The 23,419-nt window shown below is 39.8% G+C and overlaps 1 protein-coding gene across 3 annotated transcripts in view; it reads right to left on the minus strand.

Annotated features, from left to right (window-relative positions):
* rb1 (retinoblastoma 1) overlaps positions 1-23,419 on the minus strand; it is a 236,448-nt gene that overhangs the window by 200,700 nt on the left and 12,329 nt on the right. For 2 of the 3 annotated variants that reach the window (XM_063051128.1, XM_063051129.1), the window contains exons 2-4: positions 17,803-17,923; positions 7,678-7,781; positions 5,322-5,456 (exon numbers count right to left, since the gene is read on the minus strand). In XM_063051128.1, coding sequence (XP_062907198.1) covers positions 5,322-5,456; positions 7,678-7,781; positions 17,803-17,923 — 360 coding nt within the window. Of the gene's footprint in view, positions 1-5,321; positions 5,457-7,677; positions 7,782-15,694; positions 15,769-17,802; positions 17,924-23,419 lie in introns of those variants that run through there. The other variant, XM_063051130.1, reaches the window with a different exon arrangement.

Below are 23,419 nucleotides of genomic sequence, written 5' to 3' on the forward strand. Positions count from 1 at the left end.
AGGAATCAAAAAAAGCTTTAGAAATAAAAATTGGTAAAGATTGAAATAAGTATAAAAACTTAGGAAGGATATACATTTTAACAACATTAATCCGACCTACCAGACTGGACAGGGGTGACCACTGTGCCCATCTCTGTTTTGTATGATCTAAAAGATTAGTGAAATTTTCTCAAAAAAGATGCTTAAAGTTCCTTGTTACTGTAATACTGAAATAAGTAAATTGATTATTTACTACTTTAAAAGGGAGGTTATGAAATTCTAATATTTGTGCTTGTCTGTTAATTGGGAAAAGTTCACTCTTATGTAAATTAAGCTTGTATCTGGAAAGCTGGCTAATTTTATTAAGAAGTGAAAACATTGGGGTTAAGGAGGTAGTCGGATTTAGATAGATAGATAGACATACTGTATTGATCCCGAGGGAAATTGGGTTTCGTTACAGCCGCACCAACCAAGAATAGAGCGTAAATATAGCCATACAAAAACCACAAACAATCAAACAATATGCAAACTATGCCAGATGGAAATAAGTCCAGAACCAGCCTATTGGCTCAGGGTGTCTGACCCTCCACGGGAGGAGCTGCAAAGTTCGATGGCCACAGGCAGGAACAACCTCCCGTGACGCCCAGTGTTGTATCTCAGTGGAATATGGCCGGAGTCCAACAGCAAAAAGTTCAATATCTGGTCTACAAACACATTCCTCCATCATAATGTGACCAGGATTGCACCATCCGTTGTTAACCAGAACAGCAAGCCCCCAACTCTTTAACACTTACCGCTCTCAGTGCACTTTCGGTCAGCCTGATGGTCTGGAAGCCGTCCATGGAGAAGTTTTGATTGGGTATGTCCTCGTGCAGCCCCATTTCAGTAAAACACATAACACTGCACTCCCGAAATGTTCTCTGACTCCTGACTAGCGCCGTTGACTCGACCATTTTATTACCCACCGAACTCCTCTTCTCCATAAGTCTCTGTTGTCTCAACCCGGTCCTCGTTCCTAGCCTTTGTGATCCCCCTCTGCATCCTCTGTGTGTTTTCCTCCAGATTTCAGCAGGGGTGTCCGCCACTCTGTTCGCTAAACCGGCCGGCATAAGCACAATCAGCTGGTCCCTCGAATAAACGATGCAACCATACTGCTGCCACGCTAATGAGACGTGTCCGAATGTAACTATTTCCAGCACTAAAAACCCAAATAAAACTCTCTCCACCAGCATGTTAGAGAGGGTGCAGCTTCAACGTGTTACCGTGAAAAAAAAATACAACAAATAACGTAAGTTAAAAAAGTAAGAAGAAAAAAGTAAGAAAACTAGTCGGAACGGCTGTAACAGGCTGCATACACGACCGGCGCATGAGCACTTTTGATATAAAAAGTAAAAGATCATCAGCATAAAGAGAAACTTTATGCTCAACACCCCCCCTCCAAACCTCCATCAATTCAACGTAGCTACGAAACGCAATCACCAATGTCTCTATGGCCAAATCAAAAAGTAAGGGACTTAAAGGGTACCCTTGCCGGGTGCCATGTTTAAGGTTGAAGGGTTGGGATTGCTGAAAATTAGTCAAAACAGAAGCAATGGGACATGAATATAGCAATTTAATCCATGTAATAAAATTTTGTCCAAAATCAAATTTTCCTAAAACCACAAAAAGATAGCTCCACTCCACACAATCAAACGCTTTCTCCTCATCAAGAGATGACACATTCAGGAGTCCCAGTTGAAGGTGAATATAAGATATTAAACAGAGGCCGTATATTAAAAAAAGGAGGCGATTTTTAATAAAACCAGTTTGATCTTCAGAGATAATTGAGGGTACAATGTTCTCCAATCTACGAGCCAAAGCTCTAGCCAAAATTTTAACATCAATATTTAACAAAGAAATCAGCCGATAGGAAGAACACTCTGTTGGGTCTCTACCTTTTTCTCGCTCAAAGAATGATACCTGCTTCACTAAATGATGCTGGTAATTTACCATGTTTAAACATATCGGATAAAATTAGCTAGCCTTTTCAAGCTATCAACATAGCACGTTTGTACACGTCTGAGCTAAATTCATTAAAACTCCCTATTCCCAACAGTTACACAAAACTTCCACAAGTGCAAACATTATCGTGAATCCTTGAATGGCATTTTTCCTAGAAATAACCAGGTCAGGCAACATTTATGGAGAAAGATACAGTTGCACATCATCGATCTCTTATCCCTCACAATTCCCAGTTCTGATGAAACAAGAGGGTGAACCTACTGAAACCATCTGGCCCAGATGGGTACCTGGCCAAATGCTAAAGAACTGTGCTGATCAACTTGCTGGAGTGTTCACCAATATCTTTAACCTCTCCCTTTGGCTGTCTGAGGTACCCACTTTCGTCAAGCAGGCTTCAACTGTATCACTGCCCAAGAAGAATGTGGTAACGTGCCTCAGTGACTTTTGTCCAGTTACATTTCCTGTGATAAAGTGCTTTGAGAAGTTGGTGATGAAACATATCAGCCTAGGGACACACGTTCACAGCAGATGCCATTTCATTGGCTTTTCAGTCAACCCTAGAACATCTGCATACATCAGGATGCTCTTCATTAACTACAGCTCAGCATTCAATACTATCATCCCCTCAAAACTAATCAATAAGCTTCAAGAGGTAGGCTTCAATACCTCCTTGTGCAACTGGATCCTCAATTTCCTCAGTTGCAAATCCCAGTCAGTTCAGGTTGACAACATCTCCTCCACAATCTCCATCAGCACAGATGCATCAGAAGACTGTGTGGTTAGCCCTTGCTCTACTCATTTTATACTTATGACTTTGAGGTACAGCTCAAATGACATATTTAAGTTTGCTGACAATACCACCGTCACTGGCCAAATCAAAAGTGGTGATGACTCAGCATATAGGAGGAAGATTGAAAATCTGGCTGACTGGTGCCACAACAACAACCTCTCACTCGAGGTCAACAAGACAAAGGAGCTGATTATTAATTACAGGAGGAGGAAACCAGAGGTCTTTGAGCTAGTCCTCATCAGGGGAATCAAAGGTGGAGAGGGTCAGCAACTTTGAAATGGTAACATCAAGGAATTTAGAGGATCTGTTCCAGGTCCAGCACTCAAGTGCCATTATGAAGAAAGCACACCCATACCTTGACCTTGCTTAGAATTTTGCGACAATTCAGCACATCATCTAAAACTGGCAAAATTCTATAGATGGGTGGTGAAGAGTATAAGTGGTTGCATCATGACTTGGTAGGGAAACACCAATGCTCTTGAACGGAAAAGCCTACAAAAAATAGTGGATACAGCCCAGTACATCATGGGTAAAGCCCTCCCGTGCTCTCGAACAAGAGGGGATAAACTTCACCTGGCTTCACTTGCCTCAAAACTGAACTATTCCCACAACCTGTGGGCTCACTTTCAAGGACTCTTCATTTCATAGTCTCAATATTTATTGTTTATTTACTTATTATTATTCTTATTTTTCTTTCTTTTTATATTTGCACAGTTTTATGTCATTTGCACACTGGTTATTTGTCCATCCTGTTGGGTGCAGTCTTTCATTGATTCTACTGTGCTTCTTGTATTTACTGTGAATGCCCGCAAGAAAATGAATTTCAGGGTTACATATGGTGACTTTGATAATAAATTACCTTGAACCTTGAAATTCTATACCATGCCTTAAGCTTATTTTATCTCTCAATTACTTCAGTTCTGATAAAGGTTATCAACCTGAAATATTAACTCAATCAAAAAAATACTGCTTCACCTAAGTATTTCCAAATGTTTATTGTATTTCAAATTTCCGGCATTTTGTACAATTAGCATAGAATCCCAATTATTCAACTTACTTATATCAGTAACTCTAATTTTAATGCAGTTGGACAATAAAGTTAATGTAATTAAATTACATTGTTTCAGTATTCACCAGTAAGAGGGACTTTAACAAATGCAAGGTCAGCGTGGAACAGACTAATATACTGGGAAATCTCAATGTTAAAAAGAGAGGATGTGCTGGAACTTTTGAAAACATTAGGATTGCTAAGTTCCCAGGGTCAGATGGAATATACCCCAAGTAATTATGGGAAGCAAGGGAGGAAGGAGATTTTTGTGCCTTTGTCGATGATCTTTCTGTCCTCACTGACCAGAAGTAGTACCAGAAGATTGGAGAGTGGTAAATATTATTCCAAAGGGTTAATCCTGGGAATTATAGATCACTGGTGGGCAAACTATTAAAAAGGATTCTTAGAGTCAGGATTTACGAGCATTTGGAGAAACATATTGTAATTAGGGATTGTTAGCATGGCTTTGTGAGGACAGTCCGTGCCTCACAAAACTGATTGACTTCTTTGAGGAAGTAAGAAAACAAATTGCTGAAGGGAGTGGTGGGTGTGGTGTGAATGGATTGTAGTGAGGTGTCTGACAAGCTCCCCCTTGGTAGGCCTATTTAGAAAGTCAGGAAGCATGGGATCCCGGGAAACTTGGCTGTGTAGATTCAGAGCTAGCTTGTCTACACAAGGCAGATTGAATACAAGGTATCCTGCCTGGAGGTTCATGACCAGTGGTGTTCTGCAGGGATATGTTCTGGGACTCCTGTGCTTTGTTTTTATAACTGACAGATAAGGAAGTGGAATGGTGGGTTAGTGAGTTTGCAGATGGCACGATGGCTGGTGGTGTTGTGGATTGTGTAGAAGTTGTCATAGGTCATGGTGCATTGAAAGGATGGAAAGCTAGGCTGAGAAGTGGCAGATGGAGTTCAATCTGAAAAAGTGTGAATTGATACATAGTATTGTGTTCAGTTCTGGTCAACTCATTATAGGAAGGATGTTCAAGCTTTAGAGAGGGTGCAGTGGAGATTTACCAGGATGCTGTTGACAAGTGGAGACTCGTGATAGAGTGAATCAATGCCTTCTCCTCCCCGCCCCCAGGAGAGCATAATTTTAAGGTGATTGGAGAAAAGTATAGAGAGGATGTCAGAGGTATTTTTTTTTCAAAGTGATAAGTGTGTGAAACACACTGCCAAGGATAGTGGTAGAGGCAGAGGCAGATACATTATGGCATTTAAGACTCTTAGATAGGCACATGGAGGAAAGAAAAATGTAGGGCCATATCGGAGGGAAAGGTTTGATTGATCTTGGAGTAGGTTACAAGGTTGGCAAAGTATTTTGGGCCAATGGTCCTGTATTGTGCTGTACTGTTCTAAGTCCTATAATACTTCACATTAATTACTTCACATGCATTTTATTAAAAAGAAAGCAATAAAACTATTTTCCAAAAGTTTCCACATTTTGTATTGAAAGCTTTGAATTTCCAATAAAAAAAACAAATATTGTTTAAGAAGTTACCTCTTAAATTTTTCAAAGAGTGCAGTGAAGACATGGAACTTCTTTACTAGTCGTGACACCAATAAATTTACTTTATTGCTTACGGTGTCCAAGTTCACATCCATTTGTTTCAGTAACTCCAAAAACTCCGTTATACTTGAGGAAAGAAAATCAAACAAGATTCATTATATATTATTTATTTGCTATCCAGACTGCTATTTTGAAACAATCTACTCAATGTTGTCTTTTGATTCTCCAGCAATTCAGATTAGGTAATGCTGTATAAATTTATAATTCTCAGTTTCTAGATTAGATTGCTCCGCAGTGCACACAAACAAAATTACTCCATTCTTTTATTAAATTTGATTAGCTCATTGCAGTTGCTGTGTTTTTTCATGATTCTAATTATTAATGCAACAAAGCATCCACTGAGATATTACTTTGACCTTAATTTGTTAATCCATTAACTTGAAAAGATTAAAAAGCAGAAAGCACATCAGGATGTCAAAACACCATTTTTCCTATTGCTCTTCTGTAAAGTGTTCTTCATTTGTAGATTATAAATTAGCAATCTTGAAGATTATGTCCTGAGGTTAAATTAGAATATTCAAATCCCAGATCAGTATGATATGCTTTAGATGTTGGGAAATGCTGGTGCACTGCCTAGTGCTTCATTTCTTTTTAAATTGTAGTGACAGATTAATAAATAGGGTCAGCAGGCAGCCATTTGGCTCCTTAAACTTGCTCAACCATTCAATTAGGTCACAGTTGTTGACCTCCTTGCTGAACTTAGTTGATCCTCCCTCTGCCCTACTTCCATAATTGTTTAAAAACCTATTTATTTCAGCTTTGAACACATTCAATAATTCAGTTTCCAGTTTTTTTTGAGGCAAGGAATTCTGAAGACACAGAACATGGAAGAAAAACAAAATCTTCCTCGTCTCAATCCTAAATTGTTATCTATGACATCAGGTACAAGACCTTCCCACAAGGTGAAACATCCTCCCAGAATTTAGCTTGTCAAGAACCACAAGCATTGTACGTTTCATTAAGATTTTCTTTCATGAGTACGTATCAGACCTGTACAAACTTTCCTTATAAGAAAATCTCTCCATACCCACAATCACCCTAGTGAACCTTTGCTGAACTAACAATATTTTTCCTTAAATAAAAACACCAAAACTGTACACAGTATTCTAGATGTGGTTCTCCAGTGTCTTGCACAGTTGTAGTAAAACATACCTACATTTAAACTCCCACAGTAAATTACATTATCCACTTATCTGATGAACCTTTCTGCATGTTTTCTGACTTTATGTACGAGTACCCCTAAATCCTGTATATTGCATCTTAACTAGTGTTTTATCATTCATCCTTCCACAGTAAACTGCTTTTCTCACATTATATTTCAGTTGCCCACTTTTTAGCCACTCAGTTAACATTAAAATCTGTTTGCATCCTCTTACAGTTTCCCTTCCTGTCTACGTTTGTATCATTTTCAACAGTTACAGTACATTGTTTCCTTCCTCTAAATAATCAATATACATTGTATACATAGGTGGTTCCAGCAATGATCCCTGTTGCAACCCATCAGTTGCAAGTTGCCAATCCCAAAATTATTTCTCTTATACCCACTTGCTGCTTCTTGGTAGCTAACCAATCCTCTATCCATACAACACCATGAGCTCTTATCTTGTCCATGTACCTTGCACCCACTTCTTTTGAAAATTCAGGTATATTAATTACATCGACTGGTTTCCCCTATTCAGTTTGTTGATACATCCTGAAAGACCTTAATAAATTTATAAGATATTATTTTTCCTTCATGACTCTGTTTGATCATATTATTACTTCCTTAAAATCATGTAATTACCTCTTTAATAAGTGATTCTAACATTTTTTTCAAATAATATTTGGCTAACCTGCCTATAGTTGCAGACCTTGTGTCTCATAACCTATTGCACTTTTTTTAAATTGGCTCACAATCTTCCCATTTTTCTTTCAAATTCTTCCTACAGTTTTTCTGCTCATTACCAATTTTTCTCCCAGAGAGCTCAATTGTCATTTGTTATTCATTATTCATCTTTGTATGATTACATTAGGTTTATAACTTTTTACAAGACCTTCTGTAGGCAGTAATACCTGATTAAGCTGCAGCATTACACACTAAAATGCAACTACTCTATATTTCTTATCATTTTTAAAAATAATTCAATGCAACAGAGCTAGATGCAAACACCTAATCAGACTGATCAAATCAGCAATTTTTAAAAAACTGGAGTTAATACATTGTTTAGCCTGATGAGAAATACTCAACACAAATAGCAGAATAAAGGTTTTCAAGGGAAAATAATAAAATTAGAGTACATGAACCTACTTCATATCCAAAGTTTTCTGCAACTCCGTCAGAGTGAAGGAAACAATATTCAAATCAACTGCTGCGATGAAAATGCAAATTCCCCAATATTTTCTCCTATTTTCCTAGGAGGAGAGAGCATTAATCATTATGAATATAGAAATCATAGCTAAAGCAAACACGCACCACCATTTAGGCTTCAAATTGCTTGTGAAAAGAAACCAACAAATGTTGGAAATCGAAATAAAACCAGGAAATGATGGGCATACTTTGCACAACAGGCAGCATCTATTATGCTTATAATACCATTGAAGGCCATTTGGTGATTTGATGTATGCTGGCTACCAAGACAGTAACCCTATTTGTCAAATTCCCCTACTTTCCCTGCACCTGTAACTTATTTTCTCTCACACATCCATCAACACTACTCTGATTCTTTTTGCCATTAATTTATAAGAAACAGCAATTTAAGGTAGCCAATTAACCTGCCAGCACATCTTCAGGATGTGAGAAGAAATCCTCTTACTCATGGAGATAACATTCAAACTCCACACAAAAATTGTGGTTAGCATCAAACTTAGGTCCCTGGAGCCTGTGAGGCTGCAACACTAACTGCTGCATCATCATGTCACCGTTTGCAGTTAGGAGAGTATCCTGACTGGCTGCATCACAACCTGGTATGGAAACACCAACACCCGAAAATGGAAAAGTCTATGGAGAGTGGTGGATACAGCCCAGTCCATCACAGGAAAAGCCTTCCCACACTGAGCACACTTACATGAAGCACTGCCACAAGAAAACAGCATCCATCATCAAGGACATAGTCTCTTCATGCTACTCCCATTAAGCAGGAGGTACAGAAGCCTTGGATCCCAGACCACCAGGTTCAGAAAGTTATTACCCTACAACCATCAGGTTCCTGAACCCACGTGTATAATCACATTTATCTCAGCACTGAACTGATTTCATAACCTACAAGACCCACTTCCAAGGATTCTACAACTTATGTTCTCAGTATTATTTTTTATTTGCACAGTTTGTCTTCTTTTGCACATTGGCTGCTTGCTAGTCTTTGGTTATGTAAAGCTTTTCATATATTCTATCGTATTTCTTTATTTTCCTGTAAACTTTGACAAGAAAATGAATCTCAAGATAGTATATGGTAACATATACCATATGCACCATGGTAGTGTAGCAGTTAGTGTGATGCTATTACAGCTTGGTCTGTCGGAGTCAGCGGTCAATTCTGACATCATCTATAAGGATTCTGTATGTCCACTCTATGGAAAGTGTGCATTTCTCAGGGTGCTCCAGTTTCCTCCCACATTCCAAAGACATACCAGGTAGTAGATCAATCGGTCATTATAAATTGTCCCGTGATTAGGCTAGGGTTAATCGGAGGTTACTGGCCTACGTGCCTCGAAGAGACAGAAGGGCTTATTTTGCGCTGTATCTAGATGGATAGATAGACAGACAGACAGACTTACACAGTGGATTCTGGTTAATTGGTCCATCAGATAACCAAGGCAGCCACTTATTTGGGACAATGTTTAAAGAACAAAAACTAATTGAGAAAATTGCTGAGATTCCTTTCATTTATGTGAGACACTATGTCATATAATTAAAACTTGAGATTGTTGCTGAACAATTTCTAACTAGCAACAGTTGCATGAACTTTTGTGGCTATTAGACACTACACTGTGCTGAGTGCAAACAGTTTTTAAATAATGCCATTTGTGTGCGTTTGTGTTCAAAAAGCAGTGATTTTTGTCACTGACAGTTTGTGAGAAATAAGCAGTAAGACCATTTAGAATTGTTTTACTCACTGCAGTTTCAAGCATTCAGCCTTGGAGATGCCAGAAACAGATGTGAGTGAAAATAAAACAATTTTTCTAGGTCAACACATTAGGTACTATGAAGAATATGAAGGTATTGATATTAATCTTGAATGTTACAATGAAAGTGAAGATTTGGAGGACGTAATTGTAGAAAGCATTGTATATAGTCAGTCCATTATCTGCACTGGGTGTCAGCACTGATTTTGCTCATTTACAGTCAATCAAAAGAACACAGCAGTGTGTTGGTTGTCCAACGTATCCCACGATGACAGTGAAATCTGTGCGGGAAGAGCTTTTAAATGTGGACAAGCTATTGCCCTGGCACATTTCCACTCTCTCAATCTCAGAGAGAGTGGTACAAATAGGTGTCACATACTGGGGTCTACAGTGATCACAGTGGCTAGCCATAATTTCTTCTGCGCCTCATCATGTCTTCGCTCTCCTCGAAGTGTTGTAGAACCACCTTCTTGGCTGTTGGATCCCATTGTTGATTTCATCCGGCCAGTCCGCCAGATCTGACTTCACATGCTAGGACAGGCATGTCCCTATTTCACTGGGTATGAGGCCCACCAGCTACCCTCACCTGGTTAGCCCTCTTGTCGAAGCAGCATGGCCACTGTTGCATAAAAACAGCTGCTCGGAGCCATAGGTGAGAGCTGAGTGTCCGATGAGGACCAAAAGTGAGTGAGCTGCCCCAGAATGGACTTCATCCAGAGGAGCTACCACTCCATGATGCCCCATACATGGCAGCATACACTGGTTGAATTCCTCCATCGATAACTAATAGGAACTAATACACAGTTTTATAGTACTGTAGTAGCGTTGGTAGAACTCTAACTTGTTCTGTACTTCATTTAAATACATAGTTTTTTTTACTCAGTTAAACAATAGTTTGTCTTTTTTTATATCTCTGACTATTTAACACCACCATCAAGAGTATGTCTGTCTGTCTATCTATCCACCCAGATACAGCGCAGAATAGGCTCTTCTGTCTCTTCGAGCCACGAGTGCCTACCGTGCTATTCCACGCCCACACTTTGGACAATCTGATCACCTGGCTGTACTTCTACTCCCCAAGTATAGACAGAGACTGAAGACAGCAGCACCAGTAGTGAGGACCAAGGTATGGACAAGGGAAGCACAGGAGCGATTACAGGACTGCTTTGAATCAGCGGACAAAGCAGGGATTAATCTTCAAATCTGGATGAGTCTGCCGCCGTTGTTACTGACTTCACTAAAACCGGTGTGGGTGAGTGTGTGCCTACGAGCACTTGCTGCACGTTCCTGAACCAAAACCCGTGGATGAACCAGGAGATTCTTCGTCTGCTGAGGGCTAGATCTGGTGATCCAGATCTGTAGAAGAGAACCAGGTACGACTCGCGGAGAGCGAAGAAACATTTCCAAGCAAGGTTGGAGGTGACATCCAATGCATGCCAACTCTGGCAGGGTTTGCAGGACATTACTTCCTACAATGCGAAACCCAATAGCATGAATGGCAACGATGCTTCACTACCAAATGAGCTCAATGCCTTCTATGCCCGCTTTGAAAGGAGAATGTAACTACAGCTGTGAAGATCCCTGCTGCACCCTGTGGCCCTTTGATCTCTGTCTTGGAAACTGATGTTAGGCTGACTTTGAGGGTGAACCCTTGCAAGGTGGTAGGCCCCAATGGAGTACCTGGTAAGGCTCTGAAAACTTGTGCCAACCAGCTGGCAGGAGCATTCAAGGACATCTTCAACCTCTGACTGCAACGGTCACAAGTTCCCACCTGCTTCAAAAAGACAATTATACCAGTGCCCAAGAAAAGTAGCGTGAGCTGCTTTAATGACTATAACCCTGTAATACTCACACCTAAGATGATGAAATGCTTTGAGAGGTTGGTCATGGCTAGAATCAACTCCTGTCTCAGCAAGGACGTGGACCCGCTGCATTTTGCCGATCGCCACAATAGGTCTACGGCAGACACAATCTCAATGGCTCTTCACACAGCTTTAGGTCACCCAGACAATAAAAAAACACCTATGCCAGGATGCTGTTTGTTGACCATAGTTCAGTATTTAACACCATCATTCCCACAGTTCTGATCAATAAGCTACAGAACCTGGGCTTCTGTATCTCCCTCTGTAATTGGATCTTCAACTGCCTAACCTGAAGACCATAATCTGTGCGGATTGGTGATAATAGCTCCTCCTCATTGACAATCAACACTGGCACCTCTCAGCAGTGTGTGCTTAGCCCACTGCTCTACTTCTCTATACCCATGACTATGCAGCTAGGCACAGCTCAAATGCCATCTACAAATTTGCTGATGATACAACCATTGTTGGTAGAATCTGATGGAGATGAGAGGGCGTACAGGAGCAAGATATACCAGCTGGTGGAGTGGTGTCGCAGCAACAACCTTGCACTCAATGTCAGTCAGATGAAAGAGCTGATTGTGGACTTCAGCAAGAGTAAAACAAAGGAACATGAATCAATCCTCATAGTGGGAACAGAAGTAGAGAGAGTGAGCAAGTTCCTGAGTGTTTCAAGGATCAGTGCCTCAGAAAGGTGACATCCATTATTAAGGAACCCCATCACCCAGGGTATGTCCTCTTCTCACTGTTACTGTCAGGAAGGAGGTACAGAACCCTGAAGACACACATTCAATGATTCAGGAATAGCTTCTTCCCCTCTGCTATACAATTCCTAAATGGACATTGAACCCATAAACACTACCTCACTTTTTAAAAAATAAATATTACTTCCGTTTTTGAACTGTTTTAAATTATATATATAGATTCCATGAATCTTCAGCTAATTAGGGCAGCCAATTAATTGGGCTAAAATGTACTGATGTGTCACAATTAATGGAATCCACTGTATGTACATACTTTGATAATAGATTTACTTTGACTTCAACTTTGACAAAGAAACAGTAAACATTTCAGTTTGATAATCTTTCATCAGAACTGGAAAAGTGAGAAAAGAAGCAAATTTTGAGTTGTAGGAACGAGGAAAGAGTAGAGATCAAAGGATGGGATAGGTCGGAGACCAATGTTGCTTGACAAAATTATATTTGGTGCTACTGATAAGACCGGACTTACGGCAAGGTTATTATTACATCATTGGTCTGTAAAAAGTGTAAACAGACTAAGGTGAATGGGAACAGTTACACATAGAAACATAGAAAATAGGTGCAGGAGTAGGCCATTCGGCCCTTCGAGCCTGCACCGCTATTCCGTATGATCATGGCTGATCATCCAACTCAGAACCCGGTACCAGCCTTCCCCCCCCCCCATACCCCCGATCCCTTTAGCCACAAGGGCCATATCTAACTCCCTCTTAAATATAGCCAATGAACTGGCCTCAACTGTTTCTTGTGGCACAGAATTCCACAGATTCACCACTCTCTGTGTGAAGAAGTTTTTCCTCATCTCGGTCCTAAAAGGCTTCCCCTTTATCCTTAAACTGTGACCCAAATGTTCTGGACTTCCCCAACATCGGGAACAATTTTCCTGCATCTAGCCTGTCCAATCCCTTTAGAATTTTATACGTTTCAATAAGATCCCCCCCACAATCTTCTAAATTCCAGCGAGTATAAGCCTAGTCAATCCAGTCTTTCATCATATGAAAGTCCTACCATCCCAGGAATCAATCTGGTGAACCTTCTTTGTACTCCCCCTATGGCAAGAATGTCTTTTCTCAGACTAGGGGACCAAAACTGCACACAATACTCCAGGTGTGGTCTCACCAAGGCTTTGTACAACTGCAGTAGTACCTCCTTGCTCCTGTACTCGAATCCTCTTGCTATAAATGCCAGCATACCATTCGCCTTTTTCACTGCCTGCTGTACCTGCATGCCCACTTTCAATGACTGGTGTATAATGACACCCAGGTCTCGTTGCACCTCCCCTTTTCCTACACAGATGGTTTTCAATGGAATAGAGTAGGAGCCAAAGACAAAGGTCAAACTGTAAGTGGAATTTCATCAAAGGAGGCAAAAATATGGCGACTACCAGATTTCCCTACAGAATGTTTTCTCTTTGCCTCAGCTTTCAGCATCTCAAAGGAACAATTCATGTTGTGACTCCCCGAACTACACTTTCATGTACAACAACCACTCCCTTTCACACTGCACTTCACCAACGAACTCGCAGGAAATGCTAAATCTTCCATTTTACATCATCTCCTCCCATCATTCACAGACCCACACTATCCTTCCAACTGAAACAGCAATTTGCTTGCATTTCTTCCAATTCAGTGTATTGCATTTACAATCTCCTCTACACGAAGCAGCCCAATATTCATTTGGGTGATCCTGCACTTTATTTCCTGTCACTTGAATTTTCCATCCTGCTCCCATCTGATCTCTGTGATTTTTGTTCCAAAATAGCTCAACAGAACACCATGAAGCAACACTTTACAAGCCTTCAGCCTGTTTACTGAATTCAACTGTTTCAAATAACCAACCTTTCCTGCTTTCTAGCCAATACATTTGCAAAATTAACTCAGTTCTCCTCTCTAAAAAATATCTGATCAGATTATCACAAATATTCTCTTTTATTTCAGAATTCCATCATCTCCTCTATTTTGCATTGCCCAATTTCAGCATGCTCTGTCTTTTTTGTTTCACTTTTACTCTGCTTATAATGGGGCAGCTATGATTTCCTAGCATTCATTCCTCTTCCTTACAAGCACCAAAAACAACTGTGTCATCTAGTCAGCACCCAATCTCAGACATTCCCATTCTTCTCTTCACCCTGCCCTTTCTTTGCAAGACAAAAGTCCCTAATTTTCTCACCTTTCCACTCTGATGAAAGGTCACTGAATTGTTTTCCTCTCCACAGATGTTGCACAGCCTAGATAATCAGTTTTTTAAAAAAGATTTTACTTCAAATTGCTAAGCCTTAAGAACTTAAAATAAAAATTACATCTGTTTCCACAATTAACCTTAACTGTTAGAGAAAAGAAAGTGAGCTGCCAAGATCCACAATTCAGAACAGCAGTGATATTAAAAGTAATTTGCTAAAAGAATTTTAACAGACAAAATGATAACATGATAAATTTAAATTTAGAAGGCTGAGGACATTAGGAGGGAGCAAAAAGATTAACAACATTAACTAGTTTGTTACCGATATTTAGGAAAAATAAATTTCTACTATGTTTACAAATAGTGTGGTTTCAGGAATTAAAAATGACCTAGTAAAAATAGCTAAGGAAGAACAGGACAATTGAGGACAATATTAATCAGTGGGTAAATAAAATTGATACAAATAATTTGTGACAGCAAGAGAAAGGAAGGTAAGTTAAGTGATGGAGGTGAAGCAGTATCCATCATCAGACAATTTCTCTCTCTTATATCCATCTTAGGAAACCAAGCCAATCCTTGAGAAATCTCCCCTGGATTTGGAGAAAAATTCAAGCCTAGGTTAGATTTAGGCTTATTCAGAACACTAAGATGCAAACAGCAACTCAAGTTTCCTGGAAGGAACTTTAGTCAAAGATAATTAGGAGCAAAAACATTAATTAAAGCATTCTTCCAAAAGAACCAGTCCCTGCTATGCACCCAGTCAATGCTCATGCTTGATGGCTTTTAAGCATTTTAAAGAAGTGAGCGATAAACTTAGCAAGATAAGAAAACTGAACAACCACACAAAAGGAGTGCTCTCACATATGCTTTCCATACTGCCAAGTATGATGCTCAGGTGTAGCTACCATACTAAACTCACTGGTGTGTAGTACAACTTGGCTACGTGGGCAACTATCAAAACCTTAATGTAAATGCCAATGAAATGGCACAAATTGCCCCACCTTATAAACACTCACAACCACGAAACTCACAACTCACAGGCAGCTACACCCACATCATTTAGGAACTCTTTGCCTTGCTGAACTTGCCTCATGGATTCAAAGAATCCTGTCTGATCCCTTAATTCTTGCCTTGCCAATACCAATGGAATAAAGCCTGATCTAAAAATGCTGTTTGGAAAAACAAAAGAACTTATTTGAAGAACTGACAAAGGGTCTTAGCCTGAAACGTCGACTGCACCTCTTCCTAGAGATGCTGCCTGGCCTGATGCGTTCACCAGCAACTTTGATGTGTGAACTTACATAAGATTCACAGCAAAGCTTCCAGCATTTCACCCATCTCGAAGGACATAATCTGACATAATCTTTTCATAACCAGAAAACAAAGGCTATGTGCAAATCAAACCCACCTTTCCTTGTCATGCAGTAATCAGATCAAACAATGGACTGTATCAGCAGATCCTATCCTCAATTAACTCCCTCTCTGAAAATATAATACAATGCTCCATTTGAAGGCAATAAACAATAGTTGTAAATTATATTCAAGTTCTGACTCAGGGCTTAAAGTTACAACAAAAATTCCAACCAATTACTGGATAATTATCAGAATAACTGATCGTAAATTACAACGGTTAAATGAAACAGAAAGTACTGTAAATACTCAGCAGGTCAAGCTGCATGCGGAAGTAAAAATAAAAGTTAACATTTCCAGTCACAGGCTCTTTGTTAGAACTGGAAAAAGAGACAAACGAAACCTCTAAAGATCCTTGTGACACTGAGCTTCCTGTTGTCTACCATTTTAATTTCCCATCCGACTCTGGCTCTAACTGTGGTCTCCTCTCCTGTCACAGCGAAGCCCATGCAACCTTGATGAAAAGAATCTGATTTTCTGCCTGAGCACGTTGCAGCCCTCCAGACTCAATATTATCCTTTACAGCTTCAGGTAACTTGATGTCCCAGGTAAGTCATCCATCTGTCATATCAATGCAGCTAGTCCCTGAGAGTGAAGGACATGGTCAGCCTAATCTACCGGTACAGTCCTTTTGCTCTGCATTTCATAACGCAAACCTTTTTTGTCAACTGCTCCCATTCACTCATAAACCACATATCCTGTTTACAGCTTATTCCCTGTTACCTCATTCACCGTATTAGAGATATGCCCCTCTGCAGCTTAACCAGTTACTTTTGTCTACTTTTCAGTTCTGACTTGTAATATTTAACTGTTTCTTTTCCCACAGACATAGCCTGACCTGCTGAGTACTTTTAGTATGTTCTGGTCTTGTTTCAGAGTTCCAGCATTTACAGTATCCTTCTAATATTTAGTTAAATGGAACAATTCTTCAACAACTACTTATTACCATTTTTTAAATGTAGAGTTACAACTATTTGCCCTAGACTTTGCAAACATACAATCAGTAACCGAACAATTACAGATAACCACTGCAAGAAATGAAAATGGGCCAATTGCAGATTCATCATTATTAACAAGTTGTTAATCCTAGGCAAAAAAGATGGAGACACTCTGCTAAGAGGTGGGATCTGTGTGACACTGCCATGATGGGGGGGGGGGCGGGGGGGGTCAGGCATCCTGAAGGACAGCATATAATGAAACAGTTGGGAAAAACTTGAAAACCAGCCACATGTCTGTTTATCAAAATTTGCTGTTTATCAAAATTATCAAGGACCAAATATCTCTGAATATCCCTGACAATCCAAGATATTAAAGCATGCTCAAAATATATTAAACTACAATGAAAATTGTAAACACTGAAATATTACTACAAATGTTAATAAACTAAAAAAAAACTTAATTCAAGCGAAACTACTGCTAGTGAAATTAAGTAATACTAAAAGGGTTTTATCTGCTGAGCTCCAGTGTTCGACTTCATGAAGTAGCCAGTGGGTTTGGATTTTCTTATGCTTACATGGAAATCCTAAATTTGACAGCACTTGGCAACAAAGAAAAATTGGCAGTTTGGCACAGAATTTCCCAGTAAGGTGCATCCCATCGATACCTTGCTTTTAGAAAAAACAATGCAAAGATAGCAAGCAAAAACCAGTCAGCTTCAGCCACTTGCAAGCTAAGGTTTCATGAACAAGAATGGATGAATGTCATTCCTTAATTGTCAGAATGATCGTCACATACAAGTTTCTAGAAATGGGAAATGCATTTAATGTTTTATATTTAACTAAATGATTAATATTTTTGAAAATATTATTATTTGTCAATATAGTACTTTTCTTGGTTTTTTGAAAATTGCATCACCTCAGCAGATGAGCAGAATTCAAGTAAGGAAATGAGGTACATGACAAGTGGGAGATACTATTGTTTTTTAATAAAATCTCACCAGTTACTTCAAAATGGTATTTTATCTTCAGTAAAATATGAACAGTTTCTTTTTTACCAAAATTTAGGTTTCAAGAACTTAAATTGCAATAAAGTGAAAATGGTTATAGATATCCAATGTTTTAAAAACTGAGGTCCAAAGTAAGATATCAAACAAATTAAAATACTTACTAATGCAATGCCATCAACCAAAACTGCTGGCAATGACTCCCAAATTGTCCAAGCTCTCTCGTTCACACTGCCGTCAATCTTGAGACTTTGACATAATAAGAGAAATTCTGCACTTTTCTGTCTGAAAACATACAATAAAAAGTTGACTGGTTTATTCTTAAGTGAGGTTTCTCAAAATGGTATAAATATATAAAAACTGGAACTATAAAATAATGAGAAAATTTTAAATGATAGTCTTCAGAATGACGTGGAGAAGCGCAACTAGAAACTAGGAATGCAAATAGCATGCTGCTGGCCTTCTTTTTTTGCTCTGATGACAGCGTCAGTTTCACATTTCATACAAGCATTTATCTATACTACCTTCAGTCCATTTCATTTAAACAGAAAAGAGCTTGACAATCACTGAAACGATACATTCCCTGCTGGCAGGTTTAGAACAACGATTTGATCTTAGATTAAGGGACTGACATCTTAAAACAGAGATGAAAGGATATTGAACATTGAAATTTCTGTCTCGTAGAAGATTGTGGACGCTCGAGTATATTCAAGTTGATGCAAACATGAGGACTTCTGCAGATGCTGGAAATTCAAGCAACACACATCAAAGTTGCTGGTGAACACAGCAGGCCAGGCAGCATCTCTAGGAAGAGGTACAGTCTTCCTAATATTCAAGTTGATAATTGATCTGCCTTTACTGAAAATGGAATTAACACAAAGGACCAGGTGAGAAGGTAATCAATGGTCAGTTATGACTAATTAAAATTATAAGAGAAATCTCCAAGTAGTATACAGGTGTCCCCCGCTTTTCGAACGTTCGCTTTACGAAACCTCACTGTTACGAAAGACCTACATTAGTAACCTGTTTTCGCTTTCAGAAGGTGTTTTCACTGTTACAAAAAAAATCAGTGCGTGATAAGAAGGCAGCGCGTGCCCCGAGCAGGCGCTCTCCCCCAGATTCGGAACAGCATTCTCACTGGCATTGCTGAAACACGTGCCCATGAGCAGCCGTTTGCAAGATGAGTTCTAAGGTGTTGGAAAAGCCTGCAAGAGCTCGTAAGGGTGTTACACTTAGCGTAAAACTAGACATAATTAAGCATTTCGATCGTGGTGAACGAAGTAAGGACAACGTGAGTTTGGCTTGTGGAAGCTGACGAAGATGATGTTGAAGAGGTTTTGGCATCCCATGACCAAGAGCTGATGCAATTGGAAGAGGAAAGGATAACAATCGAAACTGAATGCAGTAGCGAAATGAACGTGAAGCAACTGCATGAGATTTTCGCTGCAATGATAAAGTATGACTTTAATTTTGAATGGGTACATCGGTTTAGGGGATATTTGCAGGATGGTTTGAGTGCTTACAAAGAACTGTATGATAGAAAAATGCGTGAGGCTCAGCAATCAAGCAAGCCTTCCACATCAGCCACAGCAGGCGACGAACCTCGACCTTCGACATTGAGGCGGACAGTCATAGGAGAAGATGAGCTGCCTACTCTAATGCAAACAGATGACACCGCAGTGTCCCACCACCCCAACCTCAGGGCCACGGACAGATACCAATTCGCAGAGAATGTAGCAGTAGCCGGGAGGCACACAGCACATCTTTAAGAAAAAAGCTGAAATAAACATGCTAATTAATTAGGTGTCGCCCGACACCTAATTGTCGGCCCAGATCAGAAGCGATGCAATCGGCAATCGGCACTGATCTGGGCCGACAATTACGTGCCGGGCGGCACCTAATTAATTAGCATGTTTATTTCAGCTTTTCTCTTAAAGATGTGCTGTGTGCATCCCAGCTACCGCTGGACCCCTGCATGCTTCGCAGATCGGTATTGGTCAGTGGCCTGGAGGGTGGGGGCCACAGCACCAGCCAAACTCCGACAACTCAGTCTAACACACCATCATCAGTGTGCTCCGCGCTTTCCCAATTCCGGTAAGTGAAACTACACTGTACATACATTATTCCTACTTTATATCGGCTGTGTATTTTTACGTGTTATTTGGTATGATTTGGCAGCTTCATAGCTTAAAGGTTACTGGAGAGAGTGTTTTTGCCAACAGCCCTTGTGTGAGATTTTCTGCCGAGAGCGCTTGCGTGAGATTTTCGCTTTGGAGAACAGTGCCGGCAATGATTGTGGAAAAGTATTTCTATTTTATATAGGCTGTATATTTATCATATCATTCCTGCTTTTACTATATGTTACTGTTATTTTAGGTTTTATGTGTTATTTGGCACGATTTGGCAGGTTATTTTTGGGTCTGCGAACGCTCACAAAATTTTCCCATATAAATAAATGGTAATTGCTTCTTTGCTTTACGGCTTACGAACCATTTCATAGGAACGCTCTACCTTCGGATGGCGGGGGAAACCTGTACATCCTCCACATGCTCCTATGCTGTTAAATATCTTTGTACTCCATTGTCAAGCACCACCGACTGATAACTTCGTTGCATCTGACAAGATATTTGGATAGCCTCACCTCACCAAATACAGGATCAGGTTATGGCAATCTTTCTCTTGATGGATTACAAAAGCAGCTAAGTATAATGCACAAAGATCTAAAATCACATTAGTCATCATTTTCTAGGAGTACTTTGGCACGGTGAGGAAGAGAAGGCATGTTGTCTATTCCAATCCTTTCAATTAGTCACATGGTCACAAAAAACTGATTTTATATCCATATAATGAATGTATAAAATCACATCAAAATTGTAAGGATTTTCCCCAGCAGAGAATGAAAATGCCAGAAGCATGTTTTATAAAAAATATAAGTCATCTGGCCAGCTGTATGTTACTGGTTACATACAAGACGAATGGAGTTAATGGCATAAAAATCGGGCATTTAATAAGCATACAGTGTCAGCTGACCAACATTGTACCAATGCAAACGCTTCATCTTTAAAATAAAATTGCCTTTAACATTTTTAACAACACATGGTCAATTTAATTTGGGTACAGCGATACAAGTTACAAAAATAATACCATAAAAACCAACAGGTGAAAGCAACATGCGTGGAAGGGCAGTAGTGTTCAGGAAGCAGGGAGTCTGCAGAAGGATCTGAACAGCTTAGGAGAATGGGCAAAGGAGTCTAGATGGAATACAGCGTAGGAAAGTGTATGGTCATGCACTTAGGTAGAAGGAAGAAAGGTGTATTTTCTAAATGGGGAGTGCAGGGTTCCCTAAAGGTTAATTTGCAGGTTGAAGTCAGTAGTAAGAAAGACAAATAGAATGTTAGCATACCTTTCAAGAGAACTAGAATATAAAAAAGCAAGTATGTAATGCTGAGGCTTTATATTACTCTCAATACTCCAAATACCAGTACGTACTGACTCCCGTTTTTGGGCCTGTATCTAATACAGGAGGTTCTGTTGTTGGAGAGGGTCTAGACGTGGGTTACCTATAGGTTTACCTCAAGGGAATGGAATGGAAGGGTCAACATACAAGGAGAATTTCATAGTTCTGGGCCTGTAATCACTGCAGTTTAGAAGAAAGAGGGGACATCTCATTGAAACTTACCGAATATTGTTTCCAACAGTGGGAGAGCCTAAGACCAGAGACCATCTTTTTAAAACGGAGACGAGGAGGAATTTCTTTAAGCGAAGTATGGTGAATCTGTGAAATTCCTTACTGCAAATGGCTGTGGAAACCCAAATCACTGGGTATATTTAAAGCAGAGATTAATAATTTCTTAATTACTAAGAGCAAAGGTTATGGAGAAAAGACAGGAGAAAGTAAATCAACCACAATAGAATTATGGAGCAGACTCAATGGGCTGATTGGCCTAATTCTGCTCCTATGTCTTATTAGTTGACATAAGACCATTTTTGTTTATCCCAGAAGCCTACATTAAAAAAAAATTATGTATTTTCTGTGTCAGTCATACATGCCAAACTTAATCACTATAGGTTGCCACAGTAAATACTTGAAATAAAATTGTTTGTCTCTGATAACCACAGAGTCTAGTTCGCAAGAGATTTCATATAGAAAATTTCTAGTTACTCTTCACAATTCACTATTTTAGTAAGCTGAAAGCAAGAGTGGATATTTTGATTAAAAACATGAACACTTACAGGTTACAGCCTATCCATACACAGGCTGAAATTCCCTTTTCTTACCGTGCAAATCTGGCAGAAGCAAAAAGCTGATAAAACGACTTCAAATTTGACACTAGGCAAACATTCCTTAGCCAGGTACCACAAAGCTGCAAAATTAAGTTCTCTCCACTCTGCTTCGACATTATCTCACCAAATCATTGAAATAAATAAATCAATACAAAACCTTGGAGTCCAAGGATGACATTTCAGTTCCAAATTACAGGTTTCCCCCGCCATCCGAAGGTAGAGAGTTCCTATGAAATGGTTCGTAAGCTGAAATGTCGTAAAGCGAAGAAGCAATTACCATTTATATGGGAAAATTTTGTAAGCGTTTGCAGACCCAAAAATAACCTACCAAATCATGACAAATAACACATAAAACTAAAATAACAATAACATATAGTAAAAGCACAAATGATATGATAAAAACACAGCCTATATAAAGTAGAAATACTTCTCTACAACGATTGCCTGCACAGATCTCCGTAGCAAAAATCTCACGCAAGTGCTGTTGGCCTTTAAGCTATGAGGTTGCCAAATCTACCAAACAACACGTAAAATTACACAGCCTATATAAAGTAGAAATAATGTATGCACTGTGTAGTATCACTTATCAGAATTGGGAAGACAGCGCTGAGTACACTGATGATGGTGTGTTAGACTGAGTCGTCACAGGTTGGGTGGTGCAGTGGCCCCCACCCTCTGGGCCGCCGACCCGATACATTGCCGCAAAGAACGCAGCAGTAGCTGGGAGGCACACAACACATCTTTAAGAAAAAAGCCAAAATAAACATGCTAATTAATTAGGTGCCGCCGACACATAATTGTCGGCCCAGATCAGAGGCGATGCAATCCGAAATCGGCACTGATCTGGGCCAACAATTACGTGTCGGCGACACCTAATTAATTAGCATGTTTATTTCGGCTTTTTTCTTAAAGATGTGCTGTGTGCCTCCTAGCCACTGTTGCATTCTCCGCAAATCAGTACAGTATCTGTCTGGGGCCCGGGGATCAGGGCAGGCAGCTCATCTTCTCCTATGACTGCCCACCTCGATGTCAAAGGTCGAGGTTTGTCGTCTGCTGTGGCTGATGTGGAAGGCTTGCTTGACTGCTGAGCCTCGCGCATTTTTCTGTCATACAGTTGTTTGTAAGGACTCAAACCATCCTGCAAATATCCCCTAAACCTACGTACCCTTTCAAAATTAAAGTCGTACTCTATCATTGCAGCAAAAATCTCACGCAGTTGCTTCACGTTCATTTTGCTACTGCATTCGGTTTCGATTGTTATCCTTTCCTCTTCCAAGTGCATCAGCTCTTCATCTATCAGTTCTTGGTCATGGGATGCCAAAACCTCTTCAACATCATCTTCGTCAGCTTCCACAAGCCAAACTCACTTTGTCCTTACTTGGTTCACCACGATCGAAACGCTTAATTATGTCTATTTTTACGCTAAGTGTAACACCCTTACTCTTCCAGGCTTTTCTGACACCTTAGAACTCATCTTGCTAACAGCTGCTCAATGCA

Source organism: Mobula hypostoma, chromosome 6 (assembly GCF_963921235.1).
Source record: "Mobula hypostoma chromosome 6, sMobHyp1.1, whole genome shotgun sequence".
Classification (NCBI taxonomy): domain Eukaryota; kingdom Metazoa; phylum Chordata; class Chondrichthyes; order Myliobatiformes; family Myliobatidae; genus Mobula; species Mobula hypostoma.